The sequence below is a fragment of the Dysidea avara genome, chromosome 5 (assembly GCF_963678975.1).
Source record: "Dysidea avara chromosome 5, odDysAvar1.4, whole genome shotgun sequence".
In the NCBI taxonomy this organism is placed as follows: Eukaryota; Metazoa; Porifera; class Demospongiae; order Dictyoceratida; family Dysideidae; genus Dysidea; species Dysidea avara.
In genome coordinates this window covers 16,450,794-16,464,139 of record NC_089276.1, presented here as the reverse complement: position 1 = coordinate 16,464,139, position 13,346 = coordinate 16,450,794, and the positions used below count along the sequence as shown (strand labels likewise).

General features: G+C 37.9%; 1 protein-coding gene across 1 annotated transcript in view; it reads left to right on the top strand.

Annotated features, from left to right (window-relative positions):
- The window catches only part of LOC136256841 (uncharacterized), a 78,616-nt gene that overhangs the window by 46,075 nt on the left and 19,195 nt on the right, over positions 1-13,346 (top strand). The window contains exons 5-8 of the mRNA XM_066049899.1: positions 9,211-9,597; positions 9,663-9,959; positions 11,158-11,418; positions 11,472-11,582. Coding sequence (XP_065905971.1) covers positions 9,211-9,597; positions 9,663-9,959; positions 11,158-11,418; positions 11,472-11,582 — 1,056 coding nt within the window. The remainder of the gene's footprint in view (positions 1-9,210; positions 9,598-9,662; positions 9,960-11,157; positions 11,419-11,471; positions 11,583-13,346) is intronic.

Below are 13,346 nucleotides of genomic sequence, written 5' to 3'. Positions count from 1 at the left end.
TGGATAGGCTTGTGTCGATTATGTTGGCATAAATCTAGGCATAATAGGAGATGAAAGCATAAGCATAATGCTGGCATAATGAAACCTAATTAGCAGCATAATGAGGTAAATTTCTTCCACAATAAGCACAACTTTTGTTATAATAGTTACAAAGTCAAAGGCTAACCTAGGGTCTGCAATGCGAAAAATCGATATCCTCCAATCAACTACCTAACTATTGTCATGTGTTAGGCTAAGTGTAACTTGAATAACACCAGTGTGGCAGCCAAGTTTGTCACTTAGGCACCGGCTGATAATGCCGGCATAATTTAAAGCATAATAGGTGACCAAAAGCATCAAGCATAATGCCAGCACAATAGGGACGATATTATTTGAAACTTTAATTAAAATGCGCCGTACGCATGCCCAAAAGAAAGCAAACAATCACTGCCAATAGTATTATTAGTGCATTTCATATTTTAAAACATGTAATATAACTTATTAAACCGTTTCTTTGTTGGTTATTTACACTTTGCAGAAACAAGATCAAGATACTCTAATAGAGCAGTCACTTACACTAATACAGTAGTCAGGAAAGGCAGATATACTCTAATAAAACAGTCTGTTCTAGAGCATAATCTTGATTTTGAAAGCATAATTTTGAGAGCAATGCTCAAAAGCATAAAAGGTAAAATTTTGGGCGTAATAGGCCAGGGCCTATTGTCACTTTCTTCTGGTAGAAAATGACGCAAATGTATTAAAATCTCGTGATTTTCCATTGCAGTGGCTCGTAGGGTTCTTTGTATACAACGATATTCACTCTCAACATTGTTCAAGTGGTCTATCATTAACTCAAAGTTTCCGTGGTTTGATTTTATTGGTCAGTTTCTGGTGGCAGCACGATCTGTGCATCTTTTTGGCGACAAACAAAATATTTCTTCCTCTGAGGCACAGGACAAGCAAAGCAGCAACTGCACCATGGGTTAGCAATGACCAGTACTAGGTAAAGTACATTCATGCAGAGTGTGGTTATAACTGAAGCTTGTTAGCCATTTGACTGAACTACAGTGCATCTATATGCTGAAATTTGGCCAAAGCGACAAGATTTTTGCAAACAAATACCATAATGGTTGATAAATCAGTGTAACAGTCTCCAACAGCAAGGATACGATGCTTATAAACACCTAACAATATGGATATCTCACCCAGTAAACGCATAGAGCAATCTTATGCATGAAATAAGCACTCACATGATCGAATTCAAATCGCAGAAAATACAGTCACAATCTATTCCAATATTCTTAAAATCATTTGAAATCAAATGACAACAAGTTTGTATGCATTGGGTTCAGTATCTCAATTACTCCAGCAGTCTAAGACTCTCTCTTTGATGTCATCACAGTATAAAACACACCTGCACTGGCCCAGACCATGCCTGAGTAAACAGTTAACACAAATATTTACAAAAGAAGTGCACTTCAAGATTCCTTTTCAGAAATGAAGGCAATTTCATGGATATTTCTGCAATTTGAATTTCAATCATGTGAGTGCTTATTTCATACATTGGATTTCTCTGTGCGTTTACTGGGTGAGATATCTGTATTGTTAGGTGTTTATAAGCTTCATATCCTTGCCGTTGGAGACTGTTACACTGATTTATCAACCATTCTGGTATTTGTTTGCAAAAATCACATCATTTTGGCCGAATTTCAACATATAGATGGCTCAGCCAGATGGCTAAGCCAGATGGCTAAGCCAGATGGCTAAGCCAGATGGCTAAGCCAGATGGCTAAGCCAGATGGCTAACATGCTTTAATTATAACCATACTCCGCATGCAGGTAATTCACCTAGTACTGGTCATTGCTGACCCACGGCGTAGTTGCTGCACATGCTCTGCTTGTCTTTTGCTCCAGACAAAGAAACATTTTGTTTGCCACCAAAAAGGTGCACAGATCGTGCTGCCACCAGAAACTGACCAATAAAATCAAACCATACACTGATACTTTGAGTTGATGATAGACTACTTGAACAATGTTGAGAGTGACTATCATGGCATACGTAGAACTCTACAAACCGCTGAAATGAAAAATCATGTAATTTTAAGACATTTGTGTCGTTTTTCACCAGAAGTGACAAACTTGGCCGTTACGCTGGTGTTATTCAAATTACACTTAGCTTAACACATGACAATAGTTAGGTAGTTGATTGGAGATTATCGATTTTTCGTGCTGCGGACCCTAGCTAACTTGTTTTGGATAGTGAAATGATTACTGACAGTGAGTAAAAACAATGCATTAGAGCCTTGCTACAAGTATACACTCAATGGAATGAATGCTTTTCATTGTGGGTTTGAGTTTTATAGGACACATGTAGTCATGTGCCAACTAGCACCAAGGCATGGCAAAGCAGTTTAGGTGGGCTTTGATCATTGAATTTGGTATTATCTAACGCATCTCACCATCTGATTTTGAGATAAGATGATCTAATCAAAAACAGCCAAACTGTAAAAAAGGATGCGGCTTCCAAAATAGTCAGTGTGAAAAAGATGTGAAATCCAAGGTGGCAGCCAAGAAATGGCTGTGATGGTAGGTTAATGGCAAAAAATTTAATAACGACAATTCAGGTGGATTTCGTACTGAATCCTAGTGAAACTTGGAAGAAGCAATGCAAATTTACCTGAATTGTTGTTATTAATTTTTAGCCATTAACCTACCATCACAGCCATTTGTTGGCTGCCACCTTAGATTTCACATCTTTTTCACCCTGGCTTTTGGAGGCCGCACCCATTTTACAGCTTGGCTGTTTTGATTAGATATCACTTCTTTTGGCAGCTTTGGGTATTATGTTTAATTTGTAGTATTCTTTTCTATAGGAATGAGGATTAGCTATGAATATGACGGAGAAATATTTTAATTGTTTATTTAGCTATACATGTAATAGTTGTAACACACCCATGAGGTTTGATTCTGATTTGTAAACACGACACCTGAGGGCGGAAGGCCAGAGGATGGAGGTGTTTACAAATCAGATACAAACAAATATGTGTGTTCTAACTGATTTGTGGTATGGGGCGTGCGCGGATCAAAGGTGCCCATTTGTAACATGGAAGGAATGAGAACGCAAGGCTAATATTGGCTACTGATGAGCGCTGTGTACAAGGAACGATTTTCACTCACTAATTACTATCGTGATGGTTAGTTAAATCATTGTTAGTTAGTTTATTCATTGGTAGCGCATTTGTTATGCACGAGCCCCAAGGTGACATCATCGATGCCAATCACTCCTGCTTCGCATCATTCAGATAGGTGTAGCTGAAATGTCTGATATTCATTTGTTGAGTGGTGCAGTGCTATAATAACCTTATTTAGCTTAATTTATTGGTTAACGAGCATGTGGTATACTGATAGCTACCGATTGCAACTCAGCCCAGCAGTTGTACTACTTTCCATTCATTCAGATGAGTGCAGTGTTATGTGTTTATTCGTTGTAGAGCGATTCACCTCCTTGTCAGTCCTTGATGTATTAACCTTGTATTGTGACTTCCTGTGTTGGTCTAGTCTTTGGTTTTGTTTGAAGTCTTTGAACTAATTAGTGGCCAGACTGTGTGGCCAAAAGGAGGTACTTAGCCATGTAACAATTATTTGTAAACTGATTTGTAACACTGGAGGCAGCCTTTGATCTGCCCATGCACCATACTACAAGTGTACAGTTAACAATGTTATTCAGTAATTATTACAATTATGTTGATTAATCATTAGCTCAATACAGGCTGAATTGTTTGCAGCTGAATGCTCTACAGGGAAATGTGTACATGTAGCCAAAATTTCTACAGGGAGTAGGGGCAGATCCAGGGTGGGTGGCATGGGAGCCAGTGCCCCCTCTTCAGACTTTTTTATAGTGTTACTCATTGAACATAGCTAGGTTTACAATGTGAAGAGGTACATGTGGTCTTTGTACAGGGGTGATCTTATAAAAGGTGACATGAAGTGGTCTTTTTAATAAGGTCATTAAGTATGCTTTAACTATCTTTGGTGCCTAATTGCAATGTGGTATTTGTACAGAGTTGGTCTTTGCAAGAAGGTGGTCTTAAGAGGTGGCCACTAACTAATTGTTTATTCTATACATTTGTATGATAATTTGACCATTCCATTTTCCATTTCCACTGTCCTTCGCGTTTTATGGCAGTTTTTGTAAGCATGCGAAAAGAGGAAGAAAAATAAGAAGAAAAGCACTGAAGAAACTAAGCCAAGTTTTGAAATTGCATATCTTGAGAACACTTGATACGGTTTTGCTTAAATTTGGTAAGTGGAGTACTGACACTGGTGGGCATGTGTCCACAGCAAAAATCGTCTTGTTTCATATAGGCAGCACAGAGCTATGGAGGTGCAAAAATTGTGTTTTCTTTCTTCCTGTCAATATACTCATGATGTTGTGTGCTGGCTTCTTGGCTGCATTACACACTGCCATGTGTCTTGATTATGATTATTGGAAGAAAATAGTGCCTATAGAAGCTCTGATGATAAATAAAGTTAGTGTCGAGTTAGATAGCTAGTGAATGTCTGGATACTGAAATCTCTTCAGGTCTGAGGTTAATATTAAACCAGGAAAGTATTTCAAAATGATTGAGATTCTTTAATGGAACAGTCAAACACTCTAATAGAACAGTCATCACTTGCAAACAGAGAGAATGACAACTATTACTTTAAGTTTTTATCCCCAGGAAGCTAATATGCTCTTGGCATGGTGCTGCAAATACAAGTCTGAGCAGTTGCTGTCCTTTGAATACCAATTGTACAGCTCAGAAGATCAATCAGAAACCATGCATAATATTTTTACATAATTTTTTAATTTATTTATTTATTAAGGCTTTACGGCACAAGTGCTGAAGGTTTGTAGGACACCTGGTCCTACAGCCTATTTAGAGTTGTTACATAAAGTGTATTTGAAAAGGTGGAGAAAGGAGAAAAATCCATGACTGGACCACCAGGGCAGCCTCGAACCTGCAACCATCCAATTAGCATACAAAACCACGAAAATATTAAGCTATAAAATACCTAGGGCTTCTGAAGTACTATAGATATGTCTGCAGGACTCTGTTTTAATATGCCTACTAAGTCTGGAGCACATCCCCTTTTCAAGCTATTGTATGTTGCAGTTGCAGTGTCACTTCTCCATTCACATGTAGAACTTTGCTGCGCAAAGAAAGTATGCATAAATTATGGGATATCACCTTAATTTATGTTGAAAAGAACTTAGTCAAAAACATTAATTCTTAATATTTGCTGTTTAAAGTTCTTTGAATTTTTAGTGAATAGTCACTGTCATGGTCTATGTTTGATATAATTTTTGTGATGGGACCACAATGAGTTCAAGTAGGCTTGAGCCAATTATGCTTTGAAAATTGCCTATTATGCTTTTGAGGAGTACTCAAAAATCCAGCCTATTATGCTCAAAATGATGCTCTTAAAATCAATATTATGCTTAAGAGCTGACTGTTTTATTATAGTATATCTGTATTTCCTGACTGCTGTATTAGAGTAAGTGACTGCTGTATTAGAGTAAGTGACTGCTCTATTAGAGTATCCCGATCTTATTTCCATAAAGTGTAAATAATCAGTCAAGAAATAGTAAATATATAACACTGCAAGGTTTTGATATGAAATGCAGTAATAATGTGCAGTGTGTTCATGTTTGAGTAGTATTTTTGGCATGCGCATTGCATGTTTTAATTAAAATTCTTGAAAATCGTCCTATTATGCTGGCATAATGCTTGATGCTTTTGCTAGCCTATTTTTGCTCAAAATTATGCTGGCATAACTTGCACAAGCCTAGGTTCAGGAGATAATTAAACATGCTGTGGTATACAGTGGAATTTTGTATACGTCAATGTTTTATAATTTTTCCATCTTTTCAAATAAAATCAGTTACTGTGCACTCACATAGGCCCATTCCACACCTTTAAGTTACATACAGTATATGGCTGCATAGGTACAATGAAAAAGACACCCATGGTCAACTTGATAACCTGGAAACTTGTTTATGGTCCCATTTTAATGGCATGCATACATTGGATCTAAGGCACTTCTGTGACTTCTCTAATACAAACACTTTATCATGGTCCCAGGAATTATAGTAAGGTTTCACTGTATGTATAGCATGTGAAAGTAATTGCTGCAATTATACTACAGTATTACAAGTATATTACATCCATGTGCACTTTGAAGATCAGTACAAGCAAGTCTTAAATTCACACAAATACGTATGCAAAATTTATGGTATTGGATATTTACACTATTTCCTTTGCATGAATACAGAACATGTTTTTCTAATATTCTAGGTATGTATGGGTATGAATACTTTTCGGTCATCCATGGACTGCAATGGAGGTCATAGTCATGCACACTATACTTTTTATTTATCTGATGTGATGTTTAAGTCAGAGATTATCTCTTTCATGTGATGCTCAACTGCATGTGCTAAGCATGCCAGGCTAGGGAGTCTGGGGGCATGCTCCCTCAAGGAAAATTTTGATAATATATGCTTTGAAATGGCACGAGGAGGCTATATATTTTTTATTGTAACTGCTAATACATGATACGCATGATCAAATAGCTTAATGCAATACCATGCAGTTGACTCATTGGAACTTTTGAAAAGTAATGCAAAAGCAATTAACATAAATTTAGACCAAGCAATGTAATGAGAACAGTGACTATAATCCATACTGAATGCTTTATTAGAGTATATTACAATGGCTTCTCTATTAGAGTATCTCGATCTTTTTACAACTGAATTCAACTGAGTAGCTGAAAAGTGGTCCAGCACCATGTCACCATGGGCTCCAGCCCTGCTTAGTACTACAGCCATGGATTCTATTATGTGTGGTGCAGTAATGCAATGTTTGAGTAGAAAATCCGGGGTGCCAAAAATCAGGCCTACTCAGACCGAGGCTCAGGCTGTTGTTGAGCATTTTTACCAAGGAAGCTGCCTCGGTTGCATCAATGGTAACTACGCCACTGTTGACTTACAAGTAAGTACATGTGTCATGGAGCCCTTCTCCTGCACGGGACCATGATAAAATGTTCATTATTAGAGAAGCTCTAGAAGTGGTCCAAATTCATGTATACTATTAAAATGGACTGTGAACAAGTATCCTCCTAGTTATCCACTGTCCTTTTTGAGGAGTTTCACTGTATCAATGCACCCGTGTAGTACTGTAGTGTGGAGTTAGCCTATGTATGTTAGTGTACTGTGGTGGGATTTGGCTTAATAAAGAAGATACTTCTGAATAAAAGTATAATGCTCACATGTTCTGGACACATCGTGGTTTTATTTTGAAGTCCACATGTTTATCGAGACCATTTTTGGATCTGTCAGACAGGATGGCTGCATTGGATCTATAACATTAATGTCCAACCAATGAATTAACAGTTCTATAAGGTGGTCCTTCAACACAGGTTGTCATTAAATACAGGTTGCACTATACTTGTACACCTCCATTATGTGAGACATACATAGCATGACCTAGATGGGAGTGGTTACTGGAGATGTATACTCCCGTACAGCAATAATTGAGTAAAAAATTCTATAGCATATTTCTTGAACCCATTGTGGTCCCACCGCAAAAAGTTATCAAACATAGACCATGACCCAATGATTATTCAGTAAAAAAATTTAAAGAATTTAAACTCATTTTTGGAAATATTTAAGAATTAAAGTTTTCAACTATGTACGTTCTGTCTTAATTAAGGTGATATTCCATAATTTATACACCACTTGAAAGGTCAATCAGCAGTCTTCAATTGGTGAAAATTTTATCTTAAGATATTAACATGGTACAAAGTTACAATTGATTTTGTAACTTGAGATGGACCAAATCTTCATGAAATCTTCAAATAATTATTTGTGGTCATAAATCAAAAACCATGTGTTTTATGGGGTTAAAATTGGTATGGGTGATGAGCACCACGGGCACTAAAGACACATTAAGTTTCATCAAAATCCAAGAGGTGACCCTACAATCCCTTGTTGATTTGGCAGGAATGACCCATATAGCAAGATCATTCACTCTTTTATTAGGGGTGTTTACAAATCAGATACAAATTGAGCTTTTGCAGTTTTAAAGCTTTTGCAGTATGAGGTCACATGGATCAAAGATGCCCATTTGTAACATAGAAGGGGCAAGAAAGCCATTTTTTTATAATCAGTTAGTACTGTGCCTAAGGAATAGTTATACTCATTATGGTAATTACTGGTTTGGTAATTCATTGAAATCTAGCCTATTTATTGGCAGCACATTTCCCATGAATGAACGTGTGGTGTACTTCATTTATGGTGTCAAAATAGTTGCCCAACTGTGTGACCTAAAAGAGGTACTTATCCATGTTACAACCATTTCTTAACCAGTCACAACCATTTGTAAACAGGTTTACAACTAATTTGCACTACTGGGATCAGCCTTTGATCCACCCACATGCCATATATACTATATGTACTGATCTGAAGTTGTAAGGTAAAGCAATATAGCTTCATCAGTTGTGAGACTTACGCCAAAAGGTTGAAATCCCTTGCCATCGCTATCATAACTATAATCATCCATTTTCAGGATGGAGTGATAGCTACAGTTAGCTAAATATCAGTTGTGCCTTCTGGATTTTGTATGATAATATGGATACATTTGTTAAACTTCATTAGATTTTAATCTTTAGAACCACTCTTGTTTTGTCTCTAACATTGAAGAATGAATACGTACTGTACATCCTGCTAATGTCACTTTAATACAGTAGTACAGACCTTCAGATAACATTTCAAAATATAACATTTTCATAATTTTTCTTGGTGGTGGGAAAGAGCCCCCTTGACCAGTTGTCTTTGGCACTATTGGCAGCATTCGGTACATCCTATACTGAGCCGGAACTTCAGTTATCCAAACCCTTTAGGACCATCTGGTGTTCAAAATCACAACTCTGAAATTGTGTACAATCACTTAAAAGCAGTGTATTTAACATTTTTACAAACAATTCAAATGTTATGATTTTACTGCTCTAATAGAACACACACACACTACTCTAATAGAAAAATCACTTTTGACATCCAAAAGTTCGGATAAGTGGAGTTCAGATAACACTGTGTATTACTGCTTTCACTTTTGTTCTGACACCCCTATATAGGCCTTGCTGTATTGTAAATGCTATGTATGTATAGTATTGCTATGTATATATTCACATTAGGTATTGCAATAACTGGAGTATTAACTGGTGGTAATGAGATTTTAACTAGTAATCTCCTCACTGACTACTCAAACATCAGAGATACTGAAATGGGTCTGGTTGCCCGTTGTGTGTCTGGACTAGGACCTGCTGGTAGTGATGATAACACTGCACTGGGTTTATGGTACTTTAATGGAGTTCCAATACCATATGGACTATGTGAATTGCCTTTGGCAAATCCAATGCAGTCACATATAGCAGGTCTCATGAATTTTATTGGAGTGATTAATTTATGGCAGTGTATAACATCCTTGACTCCAGCTGCAGAAGGTGTTTATACATGTGTCATACTGGACAGTTCAATGATGAACCAAACAACTAAATTGGGTGTGTACTTTAGTGGAAGAAGTAAGTCACTCGATATGTAGGTACCCATCACCTCATTGATAACCACCTTTTGTCTCTCTACACAGCTGCCCCGATGATAGACCCTCCATCATTACCTACTGTAACAGTTGCTGTTGGTTCTCCCCTCACTTTGCCTTGTACCTCACGAGGTTCTCCCCCAGACACATTCACATGGAGGAAGGATAATGGACCAGTAGTACAGTCCACTAGTATTACTGCAGTGGAGCATACTAGTACTACTGCAGTGTTCCGTGCTAACTACTCCATTGATAGTATTACTTTGGATGATAGTGGAGCATACACATGTACTGTCACTAATCCTATTGGAAGTGATAGTGAAACCATCACTGTTACCGTCATTGGTATGTTTTGCAGGAAAGTACACATCATTCATATATAGTGAGAAAACAATGTGGGCTGTTATGTGCAGTCACAATCATGTACTGTATGTATATGCACACATTATACATAGGTCAGCTACTGTATGCACTTCAGTACAGACTATTATATCTATGTACTGTAGTAGCTATATACCTTTGAGAAGCAGTTGATCAAAAGTGCAAAGAATGCTCAGTTATATAGCTGAACACACTTGACTTACTCTATCCAATTACTTGAATAAAACATACATTTAATGTAATTAATTGGACAGTTATTCTAAAACATTTGACTGTCATTCTAATACATTGGACAATTTTCATCTACAGGAGCATGTATAGATGTCACAAAACTATTTTAAGATGATTGTAAGTGCACTGATATAATGATTGAATCACTATTAAAAGGATAGCCTTAAACAATTAGAATGTATATAGTGACTATGCCCTTAAATGATTAGAGCATGGCAACCGGGCACCCTTGGCTAAAAACATAGAGATGAACGAAAGCATAGTTAAGAGAAAAAATGTACTAAAGTAGATCCCAACCTGTAGCTGTGATCAGCACTAATCCAGGATCTTTAGCATTCAGCTACTGCTGCCAGCTAACCACCCTCTCTACTTTTCTACTTTATAAATACAAGTCAAGAAAGATGGTGTATTAAATAGAAGAAACCACATCCAGTGAACAAGAAACTAAAGCTGAACCCAACCCTTACTGTATTGCTAACTGAGTACCTGTTAATATATTGATGTCTTTCACTAGGTAAGTTTTGGTGAGTTTGAGGTGAGCTGGGGTTGACTTTTAACACCCTCGAGCCTCAACCTTAGCTCTGCTTGGGTCCACCAAAACTTTACCTTCATACAACTAATATTCCATTTGTTGTCAGTAGCTTGTGCCAGTGGAACGTTTCAACACTGATGGTTGATGTCAATAGCTACTGCATTCATATCATAACTACATATCAGCTGTGGTGTGTGGTTTCAAAATAATTCTATATACTGTACAAGACAGCTAATTACCTATCTTTATAGAAGGACACAAAAGAGCACAAGTCGTGTGCATATAGATGGTATACCTAACAGATATTTTGTTACCAGCATAACACAGGTTGTCCACCCAATTTATACACATAATGTATGATATACAGAAAGTCTCTGTTATTAATTTTGTTGTTTTTAGCACCCAATTTACTGGTAACTATTGAGCAAGTGACAAGAAATGCAAACCCAGGTGATCGAGTTACATTTTCATGTTTAGCAACTGGTTTAGGGGCTACTACATTTGTATATGGCTGGTTACTAAATGGAGTTCCTGTTGAAGGAGAAACAAAATCAAGTCTTGCAGTTACTGCATCAGAAGACAATGCTGGAGATTATGAATGTACTGTTAGAAATGAATACAGTGGGTTTGCCAGATCTAGTGTAGCTAAACTGATCCTAAGTAAGTATAATATTGTTTTTTTCTAGTATTTTGTTTATTGTTTATCTGTTAAGATCGATTTTGCCACCCTGTAATGGTCAGTTATATGGGCTTCAATGTTACTTGGAATGAAACTCTTGTTGGTATCACTGTCGAAGTCCCATGTGCCGGAGCTGGATTAAATGGTAACTCTGCATATTATATACTCCATAACATCTTATTGTATTAGCCAAGCTTACCCAAGCTCAGATGCATGATTGGCCTAATTTGGGAAAATATTGGGCAGCCCAGAACGTGTGCCTGACCAAGTTAGTGCACAGCATTCTGCTTTAATGACGTGATCTCATCACCATAGTAGCAAGCACCATTCTGGTCAAGCAGCTTCACTGCGCCCTGTTAGTCCTGGGTTACCGGGTGTATTCATGTATGTCCACATGGGTGGGTGGGTGGGTGTTTTCGGCATGATGGGCTGCTATTCAACTGATAGAACTGGACAGAATCTGTGACTCCAATACTTTCGTCTGTGCCTTGAGTTGAGTACGCACATGCATAGCTATAAATAGTAACGCTGCATGGTGCACATGACCCATTGTCCCCCCATTACCTCCCGTAACGGTCAATGATGTTAACTTTTATTTACAGAGTAAACAACATTTAACATCTTATTGTATTAGCCAAGCTTACCCAAACTCAGGTGCATGATTGGCCTAATTTGGGAAAATATTGGCAGCCCAGAATGTGACTGAGTGAAGTGCCTGACCAACACAGCATTCTGCATTAATGACGTGATCTCATCACCATAGCTATTACGTAGCAAGCATCATTCTGGTCAAGCAGCTTCACTGCGCCCAATTTCCCCAAACTTAAGGTTATGCACACACAATAACCACATTGCACACGCAGATGGGTTAGGATCCCACATGTAATAAGCTAAATCCAGCATCACACACATATTGAGCATGTCGAGCATCACACACACAATGAGCATGTCGAGCAGTACACATACATTGAGCTTGACGAGCATTACATTGAGCATGACAAGCGCTACACATACAACGAGCATATCAATTAATACACATACAACGAGCATATCAAGCAGCGCACATACAACGAACATATCAAGCAATATATACACATACAATGAGCCTATCGAGCAATACACTGAGCATGTCAAGCAGTACACATACACTGAGCATGATGAGCAGTACACATGTCAAGCAATACACATACACTGAGCATGATGAGCAATACACATACCTGTACACTGAGCATGATGAGCAGTACACATGTCAAGCAATACACATACACTGAGAATGATGAGCAGTACACATGTCGAGCAATGCGCATACACTGAGCATCATGAGCAGTACACACACATACACACACACTGAGCATTACGAGCAGTACACATACAACGAGCATGACAAGCAGTACACACACAATGAGCATATCGAGCAGTACACATACACTGAGCATATCGAGCAGCGCACACATGACGAGCAGTACACATACAATGAGCATATCGAGCAGTACACATACAACAAGCCTATCAAGCAGTATATACACATACACTGAGCGTGATGAGCAGTACACATACACTGAGCATACACATACAACAAGCCTATCTAGCAATACAAATACACTGAGCATGATGAGCAGTAGACATACAATGAGCATGTCAAACAGTATGAACATATTGAGCAATGCACTGAGCATAACGAGCAGCAGACAAGCAATGAACATAACAAGACATACAGTGATCATACAGTGAGCATATCAAGCAGTACACATACAATATTGAGCAGTATATACACATATACGATGAGCATATCTACCAGTACGATGAGCATATCTAGCAGTACACATAAGCTGATCATGTCGAGCAGTATACATACAATGAGCCTATCTAGCAGCACACATACAGAATGAGCCTATCTAGCAGCACACAA